Consider the following 26,949-nt stretch of genomic DNA (forward strand, 5'->3'; position numbering starts at 1 on the left):
TTTCTCAAATGAACCTCAGAGGCAATTTAAAAAATAAAAAAATTCATTGGGGTTTAGGTGGAGATTATGTTAAACTTTTATATTAATCTGGGGACAATTTTTGTTTATCATAATAATTCTTACCATCGAGGAAAATAGCTTGTCTTCCCACCTATTCAAGTTTTTCCTATGTCTCTCAGTAGAGATTATAGCTTTTTTCATATATATCCTCGTAATTGCTTAAATGTGTTCCTAATTATTTTTGTAATTCTGCTGTGAATGACATATTTTTATTTTGACATTACTGTCTTTGTATTTTTTTTGTTTTTTTTTTAAGATTTTATTTATTTATTCATGATAGACATAGAGAGAGAGAGAAAGGCAGAGACACAGGCAGAGGGAGAAGCAGGCTCCATGCAGGAAGCCCGACCTGGGACTCGATCCCAGGACTCCAAGATAGTGCCCGGGGCCAAAGGCAGGCTCTAAACCACTGAGCCACCCAGGGATCCCCACTGTTTTTGTATTTTTTTAAATTGGAGTTCAATTTGCCAGCTTATAACATATCACCCAGTGCTCATCCCGTCAAGTGCCCCACTCAGTGCCCATTACCCAGTCACCCCAACCCCCCCCACCTCCCTTTCCACTACCCCTTGTTTCCCAGAGTTAGGAGTTTCTCATGTCTGCCACCCTCTCTGATATTTTCTACTCATTTTCTCTCCTTTCCCCTTTATTCCCTTTCACTATTTTTTATATTCCCCAAATAGATGAGACCATACAATGTCCTTCTCTGATTGACTTATTTCACTCAGCATAATACCCTCCAGTTCCATCCACGTTGAAGCAAATGGTGGGTATTTGTCGTTTCTAATGGCTGAGTAATATTCCATTGTATACAAAGACCACAGCTTCTTTATCCATTCATCTTTCTATGGACACCGAGGCTCCTTCCACAGTTTGGCTATTGTGGACATTGCTGCTAGAAACATCGGGGTGCAGGTGTCCCAGTGTTTCACTGCATCTGTATCTTTGAGGTAAATCCCCAGCGATGCCATTCCTGGGTCGTAGGGCAAATCTATTTTTAACTCTTTGAGGAACTTCCACACCATTTTCCAGAGTGGCTGCACCGGTTCACATTCCCACCAACAGTGCAAGAGGGTCCCCCTTTCTCCACATCCTCTCCAACATTTGTTGTTTCCTGTCTTGTTAATTTTCCCCATTCTCACTGGTGTGAGGTGGTATCTCATTGTGGTTTTGATTTGTATTTCCCTGATGGCAAGTGATGCGGAGCATTTTCTCATGTGCCTGTTGGCCATGTCTATGTCTTCCTCTGTGAAATTTCTGTTCATGTCTTTTGTCCATTTCATGATTGGATTGGTTGTTCCTTTGCGTTGAGTTTAGTAAGCTCTTTATAGATCTTGGATACTAGCCCTTTATCTGATATGTCATTTGCAAATATCTTCTCCCATTCTTTAGGTTGTCTTTTAGTTTTGTTGACTGTTTCTTTTGCTGTGCAGAAGCTTTTTATCTTGATTAAGTCCCAATAATTCATTTTTGCTTTTGTTTCCCTTGCCTTCATAGATGTATCTTGCAAGAAGTTGCTGTGGCCAAGTTCAAAAAGGGTGTTGCCTGTGTTCTCCTCTAGGATTTTGATGGATTCTTGTCTCACATTTAGATCTTTCATCTGTTTTGAGTTTATCTTTGTGTATGGTGTAAGAGAATGGTCTAGTTTCATTCTTCTGCATGTGGCTGTCCAATTTTCCCAGCACCGTTTATTGAAGACACTATCTTTTTTCCAGTGGATAGTCTTTCCTGCTTTGTCAAATATTAGTTGGGCATTACTGTTTTTAAGTTATTGTTGGTTAATACAAACACTATTGATTTTTGAATATTTATTTCGTAACCACAATAGATCTATAGCTACTTTAGAACATATGTCTCATATGTCAACTGACCATATAAGCAAAAACATTCTACTGTGTACTATGTACATAATTTATATTAACTAAAGTGCATTTTCTTGGGCCATTATGAATATAGATTTGGTATCATCAAGAAGTACAATTAAAAAATATTATCATAAATTGTCTGCAAGACAGTGCCATCCAAGAAAGCAACAAAATTTGATTTTAAGACAAATGACAGCTTTGGCAATAAAGGAACAATGTCCTCACATTGGCAAATTGGCTTATAATTTATCAAGTTTGAACATCTATGCAGAAACTGATAGTATTAGTAAGACAAGTGCCTTTGATAATAACAGCTACCATTTATTGAAAATTTACTATATACCAACCATTAGGATACACATTTTATATTATCAACAACTCTAATAATTAGGTATTATTTTCATTTTCCGAATGAGAAAACTGAAGCTCAAGGAGCCTGTCAGTGGTTATATAACTAGCTAATTACAAAGACAGAATTTAAACCCAAGTTGTCTAACTCCAAAGTCATGCTTTTGACACTTGATTACTTCTCCTAAGAGGTAGAATACTATAAATTCATCAATTACACTGGTGATAAGAGTTTAGAATAGTACATACTTGACTCTCGTAGATGGTTAAGAACACAGCATACTTCTGTTCAGGACCTTAATTTTGTTACATCAAATAGAATGAACACAACCAACCAAGATGGAATAACTGGTACTGAATTTACCCTTCCCCCTGAAACAACTAAAAAATGGGACAAAATATATGAACAGTGGTTTCAATGGACACCAGGTTATGAAACCCAGTGATCGCTGAAAGATGGAAAATAAGTGAAGCTTGCAATTGTTATAACTTAATGACTGGAGAGTTTCCAGCCCATGGTGCAGAAACTGAAGAAGGAACTAGAGAAATGTTCAGAAGATCCTCCTAGGGTATACAGCACCGTATGAAGAAACTACCTGAGGCTGGGGAAAGATCCACTGAAAAGGATTAGCAGGAAAAAATACCAATGATCACACAGGGCTGGGACTAATACCTATTCCCACCATTCAGGGTAGAAAACCTGCATAATTCACAGAGCATCAGGAAGAATATTCAGAAGGGTTGTGCCTGAACATTGGGGGGAAAAGTAGTCCTAAAGGCTGCCTTAGTCCAGTCTAAGAAAGCCTAGAATCAAGAGTTTGAAGAACAGGGGTGCCTGGGTGGCTCAGTGGTTGAACGTCTCTGCCTTTGGCTCAGGTCATGATCCTGGGGTCCTGGGATCAAGTCTGGTTATCCAAAGAAATTACCACACATTTAAAAAGCAGAGAATAGGGATGCCTGGGTGGCTCAGTGGTTGAGCTTCTACCTTCGGCTCAGGGCGTGGTCCTGGAGTCCTGGGGTTGGGTCCCTCATTGGGCTCCCTGAAAAGAACCTGCTTCTCCCTCTGCCTATGTCTCTGCCCCTCTCTCTCTGTGTCTCTCATGAATAAATAAATAAAATCTTAAAAAAAAAAAAAAACAGAATATGACCTATAATTAGGATAAAAACCAGTCAATAGAAACCAACCCAGAAATGATACATATGATAGGATTAGTAGCAAGGACATTAAAATAGTTATTTTTACTATATCCTTATGTAAATAAGCTAAAGAAAGGATTGACCGTTTTATTTTTTTTTTAATTTTTATTTATTTATGATAGTCACAGAGAGAGAGGCAGAGACACAGAGAGAAGCAGGCTCCATGCACCGGGAGCCCGACGTGGGATTCGATCCCGGGTCTCCAGGATCGCGCCCTGGGCCAAAGGCAGGCGCCAAACCGCTGCGCCACCCAGGGATCCCGGATTGACCGTTTTAAATGGAGACATGGAAGATATAAAAATGACCCACATCAAATTTTAGAGATGAAAAGTGTACTGGATGAGCCAAACTATTTTCTTACTCACCATACAGCAAGCAACATGTGCATTAATTTTTTGCCTTCATTCTTGCTCTCATATTCACCAGGGACAACATGGAGGACCCAAATAGATACCTGCAAGCATAGTGAGATGTTTTACATTAGAGGAACAATGAGCTTGAGAAACCCACTGTTGTATTGCAATATCTACAGTTTATTTTACTTATATATCATGTAATATTTTATTGCTATATAGTTGATATATAGCATTATATTAATTTCAGGTATATGACATAATGATTTGATATTTGTATATATTACAAAGTGATCATCACAATAACTCTAGTTAACATTCATTTAGTAACAGGATGTTTTTCTTATGGTAAGAATTAAGATTTACTCTCTTAGCAACCTTCAAATATGCAATATGGTATTATTAACTCTAGTCTCATACCATAGATTAAATCTCCTGACTTATTTATTTTATAACTGAAAATGTGTATCTTTTTTTTTTAATGTGTATCTTTTTATTCAAAGATTTAATTTATTCATCTTTTTGATGGCACAGAGAGAGGGAGGAACAGGCTCCTCACAGGGAGCCTGACCTGATGTGAGACTCTCCCAGGACCCAGGATCACACTTTGAGCCAAAGGCAGACGCTCAACTGCTGAGCCACCCAGGCATCCTGGAAATTTATATCCTTTGACTACCTTCTCCTACTTTACCCCCCAACTCCCACCTCTGGCAACCACCAATCTGTTATCTGTTTCTATTAGCTTTGGTAATCCACTATAAGCAAGCGTGCTTTTTGTTCTAGGGAGGGATCACTTCATACTTTAAGGTTGCTTGCTACAAAGACAATCCTGAGAAATAGCCTGGATATAGAGCTGGGTAAAGGTAAAGAATACCTTGCACTCTTAGAATACTCACTCTATAAGATGAGAAGAAGGAGCATAGGAGACCCATGCAGAGTTTATCCCAATAACATCCACCCTCTGTTCTGTATCATCTTGGCTTCCGGTGGATTTTCACATGAATAAGCCATTCTCTTCACCACTTTGATTAGTTTGATGGATAGGTGCTATAACCAAATACTTTCAGTTTATCTCACTCATATAGCATAGGCTACTGTCAGCAGGTCTCCCAAGCAGCAGGATGAGGCCAATCGGCAGCATTAACCTCAGCCATGTCCCCCAGGATTCCAGACTCAGCCAACTATGAATAAGTCTCAGAGAAGATCAAGAGGTCATATTTCAGATAACCAGAATGTAGCCTAAAGCTATTCTCAATCACCATTGGCCGCAACCAAGGCCATTTGGACATCAGAAGAGGCATATGATTTTTTACCAGTCAGATTGAAACATGGCTATGCCAGTCTGCGGGTTTGCACACATATGCAGGGGGGAATGGGTTATCATCCATCTTTGGGAGCTGATGTTGATAGCATCAGGCACAAAAGATACAGTGTCAGAGCATGTCCGCATGTGGTTTTTTTTCTTGTTTTGTTTTCATAGCACATGAATAGGAAAGACAAGCCCAGCAGGAGGTGAGATTGCCAGCCTGATAGCAGTCTGCCTCACACAAACCATATGATTGTTTTGCCAGGTTGTAGTGCTAAATCTAAAGGACAACATTAATTGAGCCTCACATTTCCTAGGACTTAAGATGTTCCTTCTCCAGTTGCTAGGGTTGTTACTCTCCTTCCTTAGCCACAAAATCAGTATGTCTTATCGCTTTTCACCTTTCTCCAGTTCTTCCTACTCACACTCTTCATTTCAAACAGTCAAATGTGAGTGAGACAGGGCATTTTGAAAAAAAAATTGATGGAGACACATTATGTCCCCACCTTCACCTTACCCTGCTCAGGCAGCTGCAGGAAGATTTTGTGAGTAGCACACACATTGTTCTCATGATTTAGGACCATGTCAGTCTGACCAGAGAATCCAGATGGCTGAACCAGAATTATGTTTGAATACCCCAGACATCCTTTTGACTGGGCTATCCCCAAGAGGGTATAACAACCAGGCTGACCTGAAGCTGCTGTTGGCAGAAAGAAAGGCACATAATGCCCAGGAATAGTCATGCAGAACTCCTGAATTTCAAAAATAGGTCTAAATAACTCTTCATCCCATTCACCCTGATCATTAACCAATAAGCAGCTAAGAGGAGATTATGCCTTTCTAGAGAAAGTCACATTCCAAAACCAAATCTCCTTTCTAAGGCATATGGACCAGGAGAGTTAAGAGAGGTAAGAGTCAGAAATTGTTTTGAATTGATTTTTTTTTAAAGACCATTCCATGACCTCTTCTATTCAGCATTGTACTAGAGGTTCTAGCCAGGGTAATTAGGCAAGAAAAAGGTAAAATGCATCCAGATTTGAGAGAAAGAGGTAAAACTATCTCTATTGACATGATTTATTCCTATATGACATCATTTTGTGCATAGGAAAGCCTAGGAATCCACAAAAAAACTATTAGAACTAATAAGCGGGCATCTGGGTGGCTCAGTGGTTGAGATTCTGCCTTTGGCTCAGGTTGTGATTCTGGGTCTCCCTCTGCCTCTGTCTCTGCCTCTCTCTGTGTGTCTCTCATGAATAAATAAGTAAAATCTTTTTAAAAAGTGAAAGTGAAAAGATAACCCACAAAATGGGACAAAATAATTTGCAAATCATTGATCTGATAAGGATTTTTATCCAGAATATATGAAGAACTCAACAACAGAAAGACAACCCTGTTTTAAAATGAGTAAAGGGGGGATCCCTGGGAGGCTCAGCAGTTGAGCATCTGCCTTCGGCCCAGGGCATGGTCCTGGAGTCCCAGGATCAAGTCCCTTGTGGGGTCTCTGTGTCTCTCATGAATGAATAAATAAAATCTTAAAAAAAAAATTTGAAAATTATGAGATCAATATTAAACGTTTCCAAAGAGATTTTACTAAAAAGACAATCGAGTCCTTAGCAATCTGCCCATCTAAGGTTTGACTTCTGCACCAAGTGCTCCTTAGCCCACCCAGAATTTTGTTAAGAAGCTGAATTAAACCCTTCTCTGGCAGAATTTGTTTTTCCAGGTTAATTCCTTAGGCTAAAGTTTCATTCTATCTCCTGGGATCCATTCTGAAGTAAATTCTCATTAAATTTTGGTCATGGGTATCCTCAGTGCAACCACTTCCTTTTCAAGTTCTTCTAACCTCAGTGTCAACTGCAATTTCAATTCCCAAATGGAGAAGAAATATACAAGATCAGACAACAAATACAGAGAAGTGTGACACCCTTGTGGTCACCAGAACCAATATGAAGACACAGTTTTTGCTTGATTGAAAGCCAAAGGGTGAGATAGGAAGCCAACTACTGGGAGCTCCCCATTTCTTTTTAAAAGACTCACTGCAACACATATTTCCTCTGCTGCTTAAGGACAGGGAAGACGCTGAGCTCCAGCTTCCCGTCATTACAGAGGCTGACTAAAGGGCACTGTAAGTAGGAGGAAAACACATTGCTGCTGCTGCCTGCAAAGATCCCATCTTTTTGTCTGGGTTTAAGTTTCTGACTTGCTAGAGATCCCCTCTGTAAAGTAAATGCTACCTTTTACTTTTTCTTCTCTTGTAAAACCTGGCCTGCTCTCCGGGTCTGCTTACTACTGCTTTTCAGCTAATGAAACAGTTCTTCTTTTCATTGTGCATCAGGGAGAATCTTCCTGCCCATGAAATGGAGTGAAATTTGGAATAATTTTTGTAGTATGATTGGTTGTTCTCTTGTTCTTGTCTTTGAAATAACAAGCAAGCAAGCAGCAAGACTCTTGCTGCAGGGTCAGAAACAAAGTTCTTTTGACCTCTGTTCTTTGAGGGGAAGTGGATGGAGTTTAGTTGGCAACTTAAATATCCTTTCAGAATCAGTGAAGCTGCTGCTACTTTGGAAAGTTTAAGGAACTCATTAGTCATCCCTTGTTTCCTAGTTTTGGGGAAAGCTAAACAAATCTTTCACTTTTATGGGTCAGAGTATTTAGTTTAGCATAAAGGCAGCAATCTACCTTCTGCTAACTAGTAACTTCTTACTTTTTTTTTACTCTGCAGTTTCCATTTCCTAGCAGGAAAAAAAAATTCCTTAGAAGTACTCCAAAATCTCAATTCTGACTCCAGAGTCCAATTTTAACACTTCTTTAATGTCTTCAGAAAATCATCTGTAGTATCAGATTTCTAATGATTGTCACAGAGTAGAATTTAGGATTTTGGATCAATCTACCTGTGTAGAACTGGTTCATTTCATATTTATTAAAGCCAAAACAAGGATGCCTGGGTGGCTCAGCAGTTGAGCATCTGCCTTTGGCTCAGGGCATGAACCCAGAGTCTGGAATCAAGTCCCACATCGAGCTCCCTGTGAGAAGCCTGCTTCTCCCTCTGCCTATGTCTCTACCTCTCTCTGTATGTTTCTCATGACTAAATAAATAAAATCTTTTTTTAAAAAAATGAAGCCAAAACAGACAACCAAAAGTCCATTTATGTCAAAACTCCTTTTCCTTTCTAAATGTTCAAATTTTCAGAGTGAATGCCCATTTTGGCACATTATATTGGCCAAGAGGAAAGCTCAGGCTAATATTTTCAATTGTGGATGAATTTGCTCCACTTCAGCAACATTGGACATTTGTTCTGCCATTTCCATTGAAGAGATGCTAGGAGAAGGGCACGCTGGAAGCATTTTTGGTTTCATTTTGGAGGACTTTGTGGGATCAGAAGATCTTGACCCACTCCAGAAACACTTGCATGAGCATCTGTTTCAAAACTTTTTCTACTTTCCCTTGGAACTAATTCATACATAGTCTTAAGATTTGTTCGGCTCTGGGGCACCTGAGTGGCTCAGTTGATTAAGTGTCCAACTCTTGATTTCAGCTCAGGTCATCATCTCAGAGTCATAAGTTCGAAACCCACATGGGGCTCTGCATTCAGCATAGGATCTGCTTGAGACTCTCTCCATCTCCCTCCCCCTTTGCCCCTCTCTCTGCTTGTGCCTGCACATGTGCACGTTCTCTCTCTCTCTCTCTCTCTCTCTCTCTCAAATAAATCTTTTATATATAAAAAAAGATTTGTTCAGGGCAGCCCCAGTGGCTCAGCGGTTTAGTGCCACCTTTGGCCAAGGGCCCGATCCTTGAGTCCTGGGATTGAGTCCCGCATCGGGCTCCCTGTGTGGAGCCTGCTTCTCCCTCTGCCTATGTCTCTGCCTGTCTCTCATGAATAAATAAATAAAATCTTAAAAAAAAAAAAAAAAAAGATTTGTTCAGCTGTATTTCCTTGGTTCTGCCTTGATCGTTTTCTGCAGAAAATTTCATTTGACATCAAAGCCTCTTCCCTTCCGTCTGCTGTAAAGTTGTTGAGAGCTGTAGCAGACCATCAGCCTAGCTTTAGGCCATGCTTAATGATTATAGAACACACCCAAGTCAAAGAAATTTGGAAAAGCAGAAAACAGCATTGTCTGGAGCAAAGAAATGGGAGAGAAGTGGTTTCTGGCGGACAAAACAAAACCAATGAAGTCCCCACTAATATCTTTGTTGAGTGAAAAGCATTAAATCAGGCTGAAGGGAATGATGTCAGGGAATCAAAGTAATCATTTTAGCAGCTCCTACAAGCATTGTATTCCTTGTACACTGTAGGAATGACTATCTGGGAAGCCTGGACTCTGACCTCTGTTTCAGTAGGACATGGAGACGTATTTCACGCTGACAAGCAACAGCCTGGATGATTTGTGTCTTTTTGCTTCTTGAGGAGAAACACAGCCTTAATTAAGCCTTCTCTCAAATTCTGACTCAGGGCCCTTTCGGCAGATCCTGGGCCTGCCACATGGTTTTGATCTCAGAAATAGAGTCCTGAGGCAGGCTGTCTCTACCTAAGACCAAAACCACCATTAGAATATTATTCAGGGGATCCCTAGGTGGCGCAGCAGTTTAGTGCCTGCCTTTGGCCCAGGGCGCGATCCTGGAGACCTGGGATTGAATCCCACGTCGGGCTCCCGGTGCATGGAGCCTGCTTCTCCCTCTGCCTATGTCTCTGCCTCTCTCTCTCTCTGTGTGACTATCATAAATAAATAAAAATTACAAAAAAAAGAATATTATTCAGTTTAGCCTCTGTTAGGCATAAAAATTAGACTAGTCAATTCAGTCATAGTAGTCAAATTTGTATGTATAAAAGCAGCCCAAGAGGTCAAATTGTTTTTGATATTGTTTAAAAATTATTCTGATGCTTGTTAAAATGATAAAACTTTATTCAAGACTGTTTCAATAAGGATATTGCAGTAAGGGATGAAAATCAGGCTCAAATCCTAATACAGCAAAGATAGTTGGGGATGTATAGCCATAGAGCATAGTGAGGGTTAGTGGATGGAAAATGACTAAAAAGACATATCACGGATAGGGGGAATTCTTGCTAGCCAGACCTAACAAGATTCTTGCTAAAGGTAGCCATATACATCAAAGGTGTGGGATGAAGAACTTGATCAGATATCAAGGATGAGGAGATTCTCACTAAGTCAACAGGATTCTTGCTAAAATTACACTAGGCAGACCAAAGACAGGATGAAGGACCAATATTGAGGCCTAGTTGAGAGGCCTCAGAGAAGTCTAAAGTTTGGTCGGAGAGTCTTTTTCAATATCCACAAGCTTTCTTCTCTCCTTCCCCATCCTTTCCCATTCTGCTCCTTCAATCCCAACAGCTACAAAAGAGAAGTCTCTACTCTCTTCCCCTGGCCCTTCCCTTATACTTCCCAGACTCCCTCATTATTGAAAAACAGAGCTTGCCAGACTCTTAGAACTCCAGGTTCAGCATCTCAACTAGCAGATATGTCTCTGACTCATTCCAGTTCCTGACTGCTAGGGTCAGTTTACTCCCTGGTGAAAGAGTGAAGGCCCTCCCTGCTTTGGGAAACTTGCTTCCCAGATGTGGCGACGTATCCCTGACAGGCTCACTGGCTGCATTTGTAGTCTCCACTCCTGTGGGGAGACTTGTCAGTAGAGGAGGAAGAGCAAATGGCTAAGCAAACATATCACCCTCTCCTTAGCTGGAACACTTTTTTTTTTTTTTTTTTTTTTTTTTTTTTTTTTACGATTTTATTTATTCAGGGGAGATACAGAGAGACATGGGCAGAGGGGGAAGCAGGCTCCCTCTGGGGAGCCTGATGCAGGACTTGATCCTGGGATTCCGGGATCACACTCTGAACCAAAGGCAGACACTCAACCACTGAGCCACCCAGGTGTCCCTGGCTGAAACATTTTTAATTAATCTGGCAGTCAACAACTTTCACTGATGGAGCACTGAGTATACAAAACTGAAGGAGCTCTAAAAGCAGGGCTTGAAAAGCAGGGTAAATGCTGTTTTGTTTGGTTTTATTTATTTCTAGTATAGCAAGCTGGACTGGGCCAGGATGGCAGGCCCCCAAACCAACGAGTTTGTAGTATTCCTCCTTTCCACATTAGGAAAAGGTTCCAACCTTCTTGTGTGACTCAGGTCAGGCAGACTTGGGATTGATGTCTCTCTGTGTACTCACGATTTCTGTCCTTTGGGCTAGTCTGGGTTTCAGATTCCTCAGCTATGATGTATAGTTTATTAAGAGAATTAAATGTATATAATGTGCCTAAAGCAGAATTTGGCATATACCTGGTATTCAATAAATGGAAGCTATTATGGTTCACATCCTTGCCTTTGTCACTAATTAGCAGTTTCAGTTGTCTTGCAGTGGAAAGAGTAACACAGTGAAAGAAGTTCTAGTCTTGCCTCTTACTAGTTCAAGTGTCTACTTAGAGAACCCCTTTCCTACTCTCAACCTCAGTTTTCTTATCTGTAGAACCAAAGTGATCAATAAAATTTGTATTACATGGCTGTACATCACAATCGCCTGAAAGCTTATTAAAAATATGTCTCCCAGTCTCCATTCCTGGAGATTCAGATTCAGTGAGGTTGGACAAGATTTGGGTTTACTTATTGTAAAGCCTCACCAAGAGAATGGATAAATGAATGTGATATATTTACAGTGAAATACTAATCAGCGAAGAAGAAGGGGGAGGTGGGGGAGGGAGAAACTACTTATGCATGCAACCTCAAAAATATGTTGAGCAAAAGAAGAAATAAGTCCCACACAAAAGATTTCATTCAATATGGTTCTATTTATATGAGTACAAAAACCAGAAAAATTGATCTGTGGTGGTTGGAGTGAGAATAGAGATTACCCTCTGAGGGGTAAAAATAGGTTTTGACTAGAAGGAGGCATGAGGGAACTTTCAGGAATGAAAGAAGTATTATATACCTTGATCTGAGTAGTAGTTACATAATGTATATATAAGTTAAAATTCATCAAGTTGGATACTTAAAATTTGTGCATTGTATTGTGTGTAAATAAATTATCTCTTATTAACACAGTATTGTGGGCATGGTGGCAAAAACTCCCCTGATAATTCTAATGCATAGCCAGGCTTAAGTTCCTTGGACAAGATCCCTAAAGTCTCTTCCAATTCTAAGGTCCTAAGATTCTTATATCACCATCTTGGCCCCCTTTCCAGGCACTTTTATCCACAAAGTAAATGGTCTCTTTTACCTTTTTTGGTCAAGCACAAGATCAAAAATATTAAGAAAAGCCAGAGTCCTAGCCTAGCACTCAAATAAGGGATACTGATGAAACCTAAGAGTTGTCTAAGCCCCAGTATGATAGAACAAAGGCCAAGGGATCCCTGGGTGGCGCAGCGGTTTAGCGCCTGCCTTTGGCCCAGGGCGTGATCCTGGTAGACCCGGGATCGAATCCCACGTCGGGCTTCCGGTGCTTGGAGCCTGCTTCTCCCTCTGCCTATGTCTCTGCCTCTCTCTCTCTCTCTCTCTGTGACTATCATAAAAAAAAAAAAAAAAAAAAAAAAAAAAAAAAAAAAGAACAAAGGCCAAGGAAAAGACATTGAATCACAATCAGATTTGACTTGTAACCTGTTCTTGTCCTGTTGGCCTGAAGGGACCAGCAAATCTAAAGATTTTTTGTTGTTGTTTTTCTTTGCTACCCATTCATTCACTCAGTCATTCACCAAATATTTATTGAATGTCTACTGTGTGCCAGGCATTGCTTAGCAAAATCAATATGACAACAAAGTCCCTATGCTCTGGGAGATTAAATTCTACAAACGAGGGATGCCTGGATGGCTCAGAGGTTGAGTGTCTCCCTTCGGCCCAGGGTATGACCCTGGAGTCCCAGGATCTAGTCCCACATTGGGCTTACCGCAGGGAGCCTGCTTCTCTCTCTGCCTATGTCTCTGCCTCTGTGTGTGTGTGTCTCTCATGAATAAATAAATAAAATCTTTAAAATAAATAAATAAATAAATAAATAAATAAATTCTACAAACAAAGGAAAGCCATTATGAAGATAAACATAGATAATTGGTCATTTGTAAGAGCTATGAAAGAAATGGATGATAGGATAGACAGAAACTGGAGAAAGGATGCTTTCAGATAAAGTGGTCAAAGAAAGAGGTGATGTACAAAGGTCTAAAACTTGCCAATGATCCAGCCTGGTGAAATACTGAGGGAATTAAGTTCAAAGCCAAGGAATGAACATTTAGGGTTAAGAGAATGACAGGTGTAAAGTCTCTGAGATAGGAAACAGTTTAGCATGTTCTAGGAACAGAAAGGAGTACGATAACATCTAGAATACAGTGATTAAACAGAAGACTCTATCAGATGAATCCAGAGAGAGTAACAGGGCTTTGCAGGAAATTTTGATTTTATTTCAAAATAAAAGCTGTTAAAGGAAGCTGTTAAAGGAAGCAGGGGGTGATGTGTGATTTGAATCATGCCCCCCCATCCTGTCCCCAATCACTCTGGCTACTATTTGGGGGAACAGATGAAACAGGACAAGAAAGGAGGCAGGATGTCAATTAAGAGACATTCACAGTTGTCTAGGCAACAGTGTGGGTGGCTTGGCTTAGGGTAGATTTGGTTGGCAGTTCAGCAGGGATGCTGAACCTCTGGGACTGGGTTAACCAAAGATAGAGCAAGAACTAATTATGAGATTGGTGAATTCCTCATGATCCTTTGGCTTTGTCTTTCTAATGTTTTCCCTACGTGTTATGGATGAGGTTGATTAAAGAGGATCCCTTGGAATGTTAGGCTCAGTCCCTTAAGTGACTTTCTTCAGGTCCTTTCCATTAGTCCCTTCCTCCCTTTTGGTGTCCCATCCCTACCCTCAGCAAAATCTGCTCTCTTGAAACCATGTCCCAAAGTTCTCTTCACCCTTCTTTCTTTGCTTCTCCTTCTCTTGCCCTTCTCAGAGGTATGCCTAATCCTGTAACACAACTGTCATAGGAAGAAAGCTCCCATGGTATTAAAAAATATTTGTTGCTTGATTGGCTATTCTAGGACAAAGCTAAGTAGGTAAAACATATTGATATATCATAAATTGCCATCACTGATAAGCCTAAGGGAACCTTAAGGAATGAGCCTATAACCCTAATGGAGCCTCCTAAGTTCAGCACAGCGAGGCACCTGTCATGGATACATATTGTCTGTTGCTCAGATGGGTCAAAGATATGTGGGATGGTAGGATCCCTATGCAACCACTGAACATTTGGTGTGGGGAATCTAGATAATGACGAATGACAGATATTTCTCCCCTGGCTCTGAACTTCAGTATTTGGTATAGCTCATTTGGCTGAGAAACAAAACCATAACAAAAATTGTGCATTACCTCTCCTATATCAAAACAGTAGCTGATGAACCAGAAGGGTAAAAGGCTTTGAGAGCTTTCCAGGACAGAGAAGGGGTAAAAGGAGGATATGCTATGAGAAAGCCCTAAATTTGGTAACAAGAGCAGTAGGTGCTGAGAGCAGACTGTACCTTGAATCTGAGGCACAAAGACAGAAGAGGGCCCTACAAATTCCATAGCCTCATTGTCACAAATCAAACATAACTCTTCATCCATGTTCCTTAAATCCTTTGACGTTATGTCAAGTTGCATTTAGTATTTATTTCTATCATCTTTTCTTTTTTTATTACAATGTAATAACATTCTTGAAAAATTCACATACAGGGCAGCCCGGGTGGCTCAGTGGTTTGGTGCCACCTTCAGCCCAGGGTCTGATCCAGGATGGAGTCCCACGTCGGGCTCCCAGCATGGAGCCTGCTTCTCCCTCTGCCTGTGTCTCTGCCTCTCTATGTGTGTGTCTCTCATGAATAAATAAATAAAATCTTTAAAAAAAAAATTCACATACAGAAGTACATGAAGAAGTGCATGTCTCAACCTCACTCCCCAGACTCAATTCCACTCCTAAGAAGTATTCATTATTAAAATTTTAATGTGTAACCTTCCACTCTTTTTCTTTGCATATGTAAGCATATTTACATTTGAGGAAGTTTTGATATTTGTTCACAAATGGGACTATAGTGTTTATATTCCTTAGTTTGCTTCATTATTACATTTCTTTATTTTATACCAGTGCTGGAGTGATATGTCCCTTCCAACAAGCACACTTTCCCAAGTATAGAACTCAATTATTTGCCTAAACAGAAAAAAAAAAATTGACGGTATCCTCTGTTCTCATATGCCTGTGGCTCTGGGTGAGCCCCATTCAGGTTGCAAAGAAGGGGCTCTGAGCTTTTTAGGGGCCAGAGGCCCCCCTTATAGATCCAGAAATAGCTATGGACCTTCTTCCCAGAAAAAAATGTGCATATGGGCAAAGGTTTGCAGACAGTTTCGAGGCTAAGATTCCCTCCTTTAATTTCCCTTTCTTCCCAAGTATATGTTTTGTTCCAAAAGATTGATCAGGGGCATATCTGCCTCCAATATCACTGGCCTTTATGAAATGCTCCTCCATGGTAAGCTTCTACTAAACACTACTTTGCCTCTGGTCACTTTTTTTTCTCCACAAAGATGAGCTTCACTCAAACTCCCATATCCCTGGCAATTGGTGGTTGGCAGGACTGGTAGAGGCCACTATTACAACCAACAGAGCCCAATCGCGTTCCCAGCAATGCCAACTTGCTGGCTTCCCAGAAACCCTGGTTTTCCTCATTGATGCTACTAGCAAAACCCCAGCAGGCTATCAGGGCTGTACTTCATTAACAGCTAGTATGGTCAGCAACTAATATTGTTCTCTCTTTTCAAGAAGACTCTGGGGATCCCTGTGGCTCAGCAGTTTGGCGCCTGCCTTCAGCCCAGGGCGTGATCCTGGAGTCCCGGGATCGAGTTCCACGTCAGGCTCCCTGCATGGAGCCTGCTTCTCTCTCTGCCTCTCTCTCTCTCTCTCTCTGTGTGTGTGTGTGTGTGTGTGTGTGTCTCACAAATAAATAAATAAAATCTTAAACAAAAACAAAAACAAAACTCTGCTGCCTTCGCCTCTTCCTCAGTTCTTATCTCTCACTATACCTCTGTCCCAATAGGTGGTTAGCCCTTCCTCATCACCGGGAAATTACAATCCTTTCCTTTGCTTTGGGGACCAAGGCCTTGACCCAAGAGGATTAAGAGATCAGGCTAAGTGCCATAGCTAAGGGGATGTTTGCAGTGCACACTGAGTGTGCACTCTATACTGATATACTGTCTACTCATCTTATCATACTCAGAGATGATCCGGATACTGTTATCTCCCATATTCCCTTAATAAGAGCCTTTATACATTAGTACTTGTTTGCTCGTGCAACATACATACATACACATGTACGCACACACACACATACACATATCAACAAGACTCCTGAGGTACACAGCCAATTGGATTTTTTTTTTTAATTTTTTTTTTATTCATGAGAGACACACAGAGAGAGAGGCAGAGACACAGGCAGAGGGACAAGCAGGCTCCATGCAGGGAGCCTGATGTGGGACTTGATCCTGGGTCTCCAGAATCACACCCTGAGCTGAAGGCGGTGCTAAACCCCTGAGCCACCTGGACTGCCCAGCCAATTGGATTTAACCATGGCTTTCCATGCCCTCTTTTCCTTTTCCTTTTTCTTTTCTGAGTTTAATCAGATCCACTCATATTTTTTATGCATTTGCAAATCCTTCAACTCTTAAGGATACAAAAGTGGCCTTCACAAAATCTTTGTACAACTGTTTAACCTGTTCCAAAGCCCAGGAAGCAAGAATCAGAAATCACTGATTCATAGAATTTTAGAAAGGAAAGTTCTCAAGATTCTTTCATTCATTAAATCTTTAGTAAGTTTCAACTCTGCACCTCATAATGTGTACTAAGTCATGTAGTCCTATCCTCTCTTTTTATAGATGAGAAAGCAGAGGCCCAGATGAGCCCAGGGTCACACAGCCACTTAAATAGCAGGTACATCCAGGTGGCCTGACTCCCCTTTCTGGATTCTTTATATCCACCATGCTGAACAGAAACTCATTTTAAATCCTAAACAGTAACTTAAAGCAGATGATGAGTATAAGGGAAGGAATTGTCATCAGTGATACCACAGATCAAAGAACAGTCTTCACCACTAGAGAATGGAAGGACAAATTACTCTTGAGAAACATAATTGCACAGGTAGTCATTGCTGTCAGCATTATTATCCTGTATTAATAGCAGAAAGTGTGTGTCCCACGTTGAGTAGTAACATCAATGAGGGTTTGTTCAGATCCATAATCCTTTACCTGAAATCTCCCTTCTTTCCTTCTCTTTCTTGCTCTCCCCATCTCTCCTTTTCTCTCTTCTTCTTTCATCAGCTCCCCTTTCCTGTCCCAAGCCTGGGTATCCTCCAGCTCTATTGGGATACTTATAAAATGGAGTCAAAGCACCACCCCCAAAGAAATACAAGGAAAGCCAGAGGGCACAGCCTCTTATCAAGACCCCTGGCGGGATCCCTGGGTGGCGCAGCGGTTTAGCGCCTGTCTTTGGCCCAGGGCGCGATCCTGGAGACCCGGGATCGAATCCCACGTCAGGCTCCCGGTGCATGGAGCCTGCTTCTCCCTCTGCCTGTGTCTCTGCCTCTCTCTCTCTCTGTGTGACTATCATAAATAAATAAAAATTAAAAAAAAAAAAAAGACCCCTGGCCCATCAGCCTGACTGCCTTCTCTGTTCCACTCAGGCCTCCAAGGATGAATATCTTCCGCCTACTCCTGGCCACCCTGCTGGTCTCCCTGTGCTTCCTCACTGCCTACAGCCACCTGGCTGAGGAAAAGCCCAAGGATGACAGGAGCCTAAGGAGCAACTCCTCTGTGAACCTTTTGGATTTCCCTTCTGTCTCTATTGTAGGTGAGTAGCATGACTTGGTGTCTAGTCTCTGGACTCTGGCCCATGAGAAAGGGCTACAGGATGTCAAACATACTCTCCAGGCTAATATCAGGATTCACTGACATACGTCAGAGCTCCTTTGTGCTTATTCTTCAAAGTAATCCTACATGAATAAAGTATTCCTTGACTCATATGGTTTGGAAAAGCCCTGCATACCACCAATCTAATATGCAGCCTCACATGTTAGAGGCTCGGAGAAATCCAGAAATCAAGACCCTCTGTGAATTTGGTTTAACATAGCATTTCTAAAAAAATAAATAAATAAATAACATAGTATTTCTGAAACTTATTGAATCACAGAACTGTCAACAGTAAAAATTTTTGAAAATGCTGCAGAATATAAACAAGTGTGGGATGAATTAGTCCTTTCAGTGTTGAGGACTGAGAATGACTGCTCAGGGGAAAACATCAGGCACATTAGAGCCTGGCATTAAACATCTTCTAGTTCAACTTCATCTGATAAAAATAATAGTAAGAGATATACTCTGTGCGCTGGGCACTGTGAAGTGAGTACTATTTTTATTCCTAGTTCACAGTTGAGGAAATTGAGGCTGAGCAAAATTAACTGACTAACATGAGATCACACAGTTCTTAACTGGCAGGGCCAGAATTCAAACCTGGGTGTTTTAACCAGAATCCAAATTCAAAACTAATATCCCTCACTGCCTTGCCTCTCACTAGGAAAAGATAATATTCTAGATGTATCGGGAAGTAACTATCACCTTTGATCAACCTTGATGTGCCAGACTTCTCACTTTATAAACATACCTTGTTTATCCTCAAGACAGCCCTGCAAGGCAGACATTACAGGACCCTATTGGCAGATGAGAAAACTGGGCTTAAGGATATTAAGTAAGTTGCCTAAGCAAACACAGCTGTTATATGGCAGAGTCAGGATTCAAATCAGGTGCCTGGCTCCATAGGTCTGACAAATGAAAAATAGGAATACAGAAAACACAGGTCCCGTCATGTACATGATACTGAGTCCATGTTTCAGGGCCTTCTTGGATTTCCCCTTTGCCCTCCTTCAGAGGACATTTTTCTTTCAGTCCCTGGCTCCAGGTCAGCAGCCAGTCTAGTAAGAACCTGTTGGCCTAAGTCTCAAGTTGTGATTCATCCAGCCAACCCCTCTTATCCCCCACCCTGAGACTTCCTGGAGCCCCTTCCCGCTCCTCCCGCTTTACTGCAGCTCGTGGCCTCCAAAAACATCTGGCTTTGCTCCTTCTGTCTCTCTTTGAAGCACTGAACAAGAAATCCAAAAAGATCAGCAGAAAAGAGGCGGAAAAGAAGAGATCTTCTAAGGTAGGACTGTGAGTTTTCATTGTGGGGGTGGGACCGGACTTAAAAGGAATTCTAGCTAGGAACTAAATGAAAGATTTTCCAGCCTTCCATGAACAAAAGAAGCTGAAAGCTATCTAAAGGCTTCTTGGCCTCAAGCCCTGAATCAGACCCCCACAGAAGCCCAGAGAGCTAAGGTTCACTGAGCAAAATAGTTTACCTGCTAAAAAGCATCTTATACAAGCTAGCCCTCTGACTGAAATGCCACCATCACTCATTCTTTTGACTGAATGCAATGTCTCCTAAAGTTCAATTGTTTCAGAACCATTTCCCAAATTTTTTGAAGGCTTTTATTTTTAAGTAATATCTACACACCCGGTATGGGGCTTGAACTCACAACCTCGAGATCAAAAGTCACATGCTCCACCAACAGAACCTGCCAGGGGCCCCCACAATTTTTGCTGTAACTGAGTTTCACTTATTTATTTAACATATTTGTTTAAAACTAAAACTTAAAATATATATAACTATGATAGAAAATCAATATCACTTGCCATAAATAGAAGGTAACTATAAGAATAAGTGTAATGAAAATAAAACATTGTTAGTGGATTTTAGCTGGATGGGGTTGCCTGGCAAATGCTCTAAATCTCAGACTTGTTCTCTGTGTTAAAAATCAGATTAGAAAGTTTTGGGAAAGCATTAATGATATATTGGCACCAAACGAGCCTTTAAAGTTGAAGGAAACTGAAAAGAATGCTTTCTCACTGTGTGATTTAATGTCATTTAATACTCATATACCACCTAAAATCATACTACCATGGTACAGGTTCCCACGATGTGGGAAATACTGGATTAAGGCATTGTTGAAATGCACACATTATTCCTGTCTTAGACCTGGCACTGTGTGATCTTGAGAGTCTCTGCTCCTCTGTAGACCTTCTGTAGAGTAAGTAGATGATTGACATATAAGAATACATAGTGAGGAATATATTTGCATACCAGGTATGGGGAGTATAGAAGTGAACAGAGAGATATATCCCAACTGTCATGGAGTTTACATTCTTGTGGGAGAAATAGGCAAACAGCAAGTAAACCAATAAATAGGTAAAATAAATTCAAATAATGAAAAACATTGTAAAGGAATTAAAGCATGGTAGTAAAAGTGAAGGGAAGAGTGTTCTCAGAAGCCCTCCCAGAGGAAGCAACACTTAAATATTGAAAAATTCAGTATCTCAAGCAGCAATAGAAATACAATGTGAGCCACATATATAAATTTAAATTTCCTACGAGCCATATTAAAAAACATATTTAAAAAAGTTTTAAAAAGTATGTGTAATTAACTTTAGTAATATTTTATTTAACCCAACATATCCAAAATATTACCATTTTAATATGTAACCAATATAAAAAGTTAGTGAAATATTTTACATTTGTGTGTGTGTGTGCTAAGTCTGAAACTTGGTGGTGCATCTTTACATTCACAGTACATCTCAATTCCGATACTAATTTTTAATAGTTAAAGTCAACTGTAGTTTTAACAAAAACAATTGTGTTTTTTTTTTTAAGATTTTATTTTTATTTATATTCATGAGAGACACACAGAGAGAGAGAGAGAGAGGCAGGGACACAGGCAGAGGGAGAAGCAGGCTCCACTCAGGGAGCCCGACATGGGACTTGATTCCAGGTCTCCAGGATCACACCCTGGGCGGAAGGTGGTGCTAAACCGCTGGGCCACCAGGGCTGCCCCCAAAAACAATTGTTTAAAACTTTTTCACATGGGTAGCCCGGTGGTGCAGCGGTTTAGAGCTGGCCTTTAGCCCAGGGTGTGATCCTGGGGACCTAGGATCCAGTCCCACATTGGGCTCCCTGGGTGGAGCTTGTGTCTCTGCCTCTCTCTCTCTCTGTGTGTCTCTCATGAATAAATAAATAAAATCTTTAAAAATAAAATAAAATTTTTTCACAGTTTCTATTTTAAAATGTAAATTAAAATTTAAAAAAAATTGAAGATTCAGTTCTTCAGTTGTACTAGACACCTTCAAAATGCAGTAGCCTCATATGGCTAACGGCTACCTGCATTGGAGCACAGCAAAGAGTGGTTTCAGGAAGGTGGCTGGCCACTTTCAGAGGCTCTGCAGCAGGAACTTAATTTCCTGGTGTTGGGTGCACGGAACCAAGGCACTGTGGTCAAACTCTGCTCAGAGAAGTGGGCAGGGCCAAACCAGAGGGCCTCGAGAGCTAAAGTGAGGTTTATGGTTTATTCCAAATTCAAAGAAAATCCACTGAGGGCTTTAAGCCAGTGTGGTTGCCATCGTAGGTCTTCGGAGGGGCCCGTCTGTTTAGTGCAACAGAGGATGGACTCTAAGTGGGCTAGAGGGCCAGCAGTCCAAAGATAGTGGCCTGGCCCAGGGTAGCAAAGTGGTGAAGAAGTGGGTGGATCCGGATTTAATGTGAAGGCAGAACTGATGAGAAATTGGAGACATGCTGCAAAGGAAAAGACAGAGGTAGTAAAAACTCTAGAACTGAGTAGGATCACCTAGGGAGAAAAGTGGGCCGCGCCCAGCCAGGTAAGTAAGTGTTCATGGGTTTGGAGGCAGGGGGTGGATGACTGGGAGAAGCAGGGACCCGCTGGGGTCCCCTGTGGTCATGAAGTCCAGCGGACAGTCGGGAGCGGGTGGGGATGTCTGGTCTGGGGCCTCCATGGACAGCCCAAGGAGTTCCGAGACAGACGTGAGGACAGGTGGGGTGGACGTGGCCGGCTTGGGCAGCCCTGGCGTTTCCCTGCAGAAAAAGACTTCGATGAAGAACGTGGCTCGTCCCCGGCCCCCGCCACCCACCCCCTGCGTGGCCACTCGCAACAGCTGCAAGTCCCCGGCGCCCGCCTGCTGTGACCCCTGCGCCTCCTGCCAGTGCCGCTTCTTCCGCAGCGCCTGCACCTGCCGGGTTCTCAGTCCCAGATGCTGAGCGCGCCCAGCGGCCTCCAGGGGGTTGGCTGATTATCTAAGAAGTACGGCTTTGGGGATCCCTGGGTGGCTCAGCGGTTTGACGCCTGCTTTTGGCCCAGGGTGCGATCCTGGAGACCCGGGATCGAGTCCCATGTCAGGCTCCGGCGTGGAGCCTGCTTCTCCCTCTGCCTGTGTCTCTGCCTCCCTCTCTCTTTCTCTTTCTCTCTATGTCTATCATGAATAAATAAATAAAATCTTTAAAAAAAAAAAAAAAAAAGTATGGCTTCCTGGGACCGGCGTGGGTGTAGTTACTTAGGTTGGGGCGGAGCTTTCAGGAGATGGGACTTTGAGAAGGCTTGGCTTGGGCAGGGCTAAAGTCTAAATAGATGTAGGCTGCTCCAAGGTGTGTGGCTCTTTCTTTAAAGGACTCCAAAGAACCTTCTCCCTTCCTCCCGTCCCCTTCACAGCACAAGACCCGTGTCCTGCGCATGCTTGTCTCCTGGGCCCAGGCCCTAGGGCTGCACTCCCTTCAAGGGCTTCTCCGCTGGAAACAAATGTTGCTCGATCCCTTTAAACGTGGGAACGCACGAAACTACCTGTCAGGAGCTACTATGAAGGGGCGCACGTGAATTGTGCCTTTTCACAATATCAGCTTTATTCAGTCATAAAGCAAGGTTAACGTAATTATAAAGCAGTTTCTGTATTCTAGACTCAGTAACATCTCACCACGCGTTTAACTTGACTTCTTAAAGGTCACAGAAAGCAAAGCACAAGACAAGTCACACAACAAACAACGTAGAACGGGGTAGGAAGTTAAGGAACCAAAGATGAAGTTCAATCTGTGAGTGGGCAGTTAAGGCCATCGACCAGTCTAGGGCAGCTCTTGGCACTTACTGCTTATTATGTTCAAGCATAGCATAACAAGAAGGATCTCTGATCTCCTCCAGAGATCAACCAGGCAGAACCTTTAGTGGCAGCTGTGTTTTTGAAATGGTCAGACATAGAGAAGTCAGTGTCTGAGGAGTCTGACAGTTTGCTGCAAATACCCTCTCTTTTTAAAAGGGATTTAATCAGTCTTGAAGCTTTGCAGACCTTCTTTGTTTCTATTGGTTATCACTCCTCAGTGTGTCAAAAGCTGGTGCTGGTCTCAGTGATACCTGGTCTTAGCTGAAATGCCCTTAGCTGCTGGCATCGTTGCTTGTCAGTCCCCTGCTTGACACAGTCCCCTGCTTGACATGAATGACTCCACCTTGCTTTCTACATTCCACCCTGTGATTCCTCATGACAAATCTGTAAGGGTCATGCAGGAGTCAAATATGTCTTAAACCAGGTCACAGTAGTAGTTTGCTAATGTGGAAGAGGTAAATACAAGTCATTCAATCAGGGCAGCCCTGGTGGTGCAGTGGTTTAGTGCCGCCTGCAGCCTGGGGTGTGAACCTGGAGACCCTGGATCGAGTCCCACGTCGGGCTCTCTGCATGGAGCCTGCTTTTCCCTCTGCCTTTCTCTCTGTCTCTCTCTCTCTCTCTCTGTCTCTATGAATAAATAAATAAAATCTTAAAAAAACAAATCATTCAATCATGTTTTCAATGAGAATCAAACAAAATCAAAAAAATCTCAAACCACACGAAATGTCAATTGACATCATAAAACAATGATCACATCAAATCCAAACAAGTTAGAGACATTAGGCTGAATCAAATAAAGCAAAATTAAGTAAGGATTAAATTTTAAGACTCCAATTCAAAGTCACCTCTAATAAAAATAAGTCAAAAATAAGAAAAACTAAATCTAAATTCTATTAAGGTAAGTTAACAAATCAGCAAAGCAGTCAAATCAATGAAATAAGAATCACATTGCCAACCATAGGCAGATAAAAATCCAAAAATACATACGGAATCTTCAGTATAGGGTCTTGGCACATCTAGAAAAGAACAGTGAAGGTATAGTTAAGCATGGTCTAGGGATCCCTGGGTGGGTCAGTGGTTTAGTGCCTGCCTTCGGCTCTGGGCATGATCCTGGAGTCCTGGGATTAAGTCCCACATCGGGCTCCCTGCATGGAGCCTGCTTCTCCCTCTCTCTCTGTCTCTCTCTCTCATGAATAAATAAAATCTTTTTTTTTTTTAATGGTCTTTTCATGATTTTTCCTTCTTAAGCCTGAGGGTGCATATTTTAATAGCATGTTTAATAAGATATATAACAAAAAAAAATAAGATATATAACAAAAAATAATAGCTAAAAGCAATAAAGATTTCCTTAATGGATTCCCAAGTATGTGTAGAGAGAGGATTTCTTGAAGTATTTTAAAGGGTTACAGTCAGACCATGAGCCAGAACAAATCATGTGTCTGAAGGGTTTTGTTAATTGTAGAAACGGGGACACCTGGGTGGCTCAGCAGTTGAGTGTCTGCCTTCAGCTCAGGCCGTGATCCTGGAATCCCAGGATCGAGTCCCGCATTGGGGTTTCTGCAGGAAGCCTACTTCTCCCTCTGCCTATGTCTCTACTTCTCTCTCTCTCTCTCTCTCTCTCTCTCTGTGTGTGTGTGTGTGTGTGTGTGTGTCTCATGAGTAAATAAATAAAATCTTTTTAAAATACTTTAAATTTTTTTAAATTCTAGAAAGGATGATTTATTATATAATTTTTGTATATTCTTTTTCAATGCTAAGTGTTAATGACTGCTAAGGCTGCTTGAATGGCCTGTGCAGCATGCTCAGAGTGAGTTAGCTTGTTTGGTCAAGGTTTTATGGGCTGCATTTGAACCCTTCTAAGTTTTCATCTAAAAGCTTATCAATTTTGTTCAATTTCACCCAAGGTATTTCTGTTATTTTAGTATAAGATGTTGAAAAAACTTTATATGAATATTCTGAGACAAAGGTAACCATTTTGGCAACATTGCTAAATGTTACACTAATAGCATACACAATCATACACAATCATTGTCTATGATTTCCATATATCATTCATTCTGATTAAAGAACATGACCTCTGAGGGACACCTGCATAGCTCAGTCAGTTGTACAGCTGACTTCTGATTTTGGCTCAGGTCATGATCTCAGGGTCTTGAGATAGAACCTCACATCAGGCTGCACACTCACTGGTAAGTGTGCTTGAAGTTCTCTCCCTCTCCCTCTGCCTCTTCCTCTACTCACATGCATGCTCTCTCAAATAAATAAATCTTTTTTAAAAAGAAGATTATTAGCACAAATTATCCAGTTAAAGTGTCCCATGTCCAAAAGTAAATTTTCAGTAGATGTTCTTGTTAAAGGAAAAAGATTAGCATTGATTTCCAGCTCATGCCAGGTATAATACCTGTTATTAGACCATTGAAATACCATCTCTTTGGATAGTAAATATCCATTAATCTATGAGGGTATTTGTGTTGCCAGAAGTGCTGTGTTATAATGCATTCGTTGTGGTACAGCATATGTGTCATATGCTAATAAACTTTGGCCCACTCTGGATTATAAGAGGCCCTATAACCTAAAATGTCCCAAGCTATTGCCTGAAGTTCCATCCTTAGAGAGTCTTTGAATCTATGAGAAACTGAGTGCAGCATTATATCTTTAGAAAGACCCTGGAAGCAGAAGGACCTAAGATACTGGGGAGAGAGAGGGTGGAGGTGGAAGCAGAGTCTTCGAGAAAGGATCAAGCAAGGTCAGGGATCACGTGGAAGCTTGAGGGACAAGGGCTTTGTTTTTTTTTTTTTTTTTTTTTTTTTTTATGATAGTCACAGAGAGAGAGAGAGAGAGGCAGAGACATAGGCAGAGGGAGAGGGAGAAGCAGGCTCCATGCACCAGGAGCCCGATGTGGGACTCGATCCCGGGTCTCCAGGATCGCGCCCTGGGCCAAAGGCAGGCGCCAAACCGCTGCGCCACCCAGGGATCCCGGGACGAGGGCTTTGAATGACATCATCTACTTTGCCTTGCATGGCTGGAGGCATTCCTGCCACAGGGGAGAAAACCTGAGCTGTCACCTACCAGTGCTTCCCAGCAACTGGAGCTCTTCCAACAAAGAATAGACATATGCAAGAAAAGAGGAAGCAGCAAACAACTGTGGCCTAAGAAGATGATTTTTATTTATTTTTTTAAAGATTTTATTTATTTATTCATGAGAACACACACACACACACAGAGAGAGAGAGAGAGAGAGGCAGGGACACAGGCAGAGGGAGAAGCAGGCTCCCTGCAGGGAGCCCGATGAGGGACTGATCCCAGGACTCCAGGATTATGCCCTGGGCTGAAGGCAGACCACTGAAGCCACCCAGGCATCCCAATGGTTCTAGCTTCAAACAAGGGACAATGGTCATGGCCCTCTGGACCATAAGCTCTGTAAGAGAAAATCCATACTGGACTTGTTCACCATAGTATTCACAGCAGCTGGCACAATGGCAGCGCATAGTAGGTGCTCAATACACATTTGCTAAATGAGTGAATGGGTAGGTCTTCCATATATTTGTCTAGATTCAGCAGCCAAGTGATTTTGTCACTAATGGAGCAGATCTTTGGCTTTGTATTCCTGGTCTCACTCCTAGGGGCCAAATGGTGCCTGGTTGGTGAGCAATGTCTGGAAAACACAGGAGCAGCAGCTGCAATATGTTCTCAACGTTCTCATTACTGATGACATTTACTCAGTGGCAGCTGCAGGACAATGAACAAAACATTCTTGCCCTGTGGGTTTGTAGCCTAAATAACAAAACAAAATAAGCAACTGCCAG

General features: G+C 41.7%; 2 protein-coding genes across 5 annotated transcripts in view; both read left to right on the forward strand.

Annotated features, from left to right (window-relative positions):
- The window catches only part of ASIP (agouti signaling protein), a 39,377-nt gene extending 16,898 nt beyond the window's left edge, over positions 1–22,479 (forward strand). For 2 of the 4 annotated variants that reach the window (XM_077872786.1, XM_077872785.1), the window contains exons 2-4: positions 17,809–17,975; positions 19,255–19,316; positions 22,080–22,479. In XM_077872786.1, the coding sequence (XP_077728912.1) occupies positions 17,819–17,975; positions 19,255–19,316; positions 22,080–22,256 (396 nt within the window). In that variant the 5' untranslated portion in view covers positions 17,809–17,818 and the 3' untranslated portion in view covers positions 22,257–22,479. Of the gene's footprint in view, positions 1–7,142; positions 7,255–17,808; positions 17,976–19,254; positions 19,317–22,079 lie in introns of those variants that run through there. The other 2 variants (XM_077872787.1, XM_077872784.1) reach the window with 2 other exon arrangements.
- LOC144298224 (uncharacterized) overlaps positions 1–26,949 on the forward strand; it is a 250,004-nt gene that overhangs the window by 80,629 nt on the left and 142,426 nt on the right. The gene's annotated exons all lie outside the window — the stretch shown is intronic.

The sequence above is a fragment of the Canis aureus genome, chromosome 26 (assembly GCF_053574225.1).
Source record: "Canis aureus isolate CA01 chromosome 26, VMU_Caureus_v.1.0, whole genome shotgun sequence".
In the NCBI taxonomy this organism is placed as follows: Eukaryota; Metazoa; Chordata; class Mammalia; order Carnivora; family Canidae; genus Canis; species Canis aureus.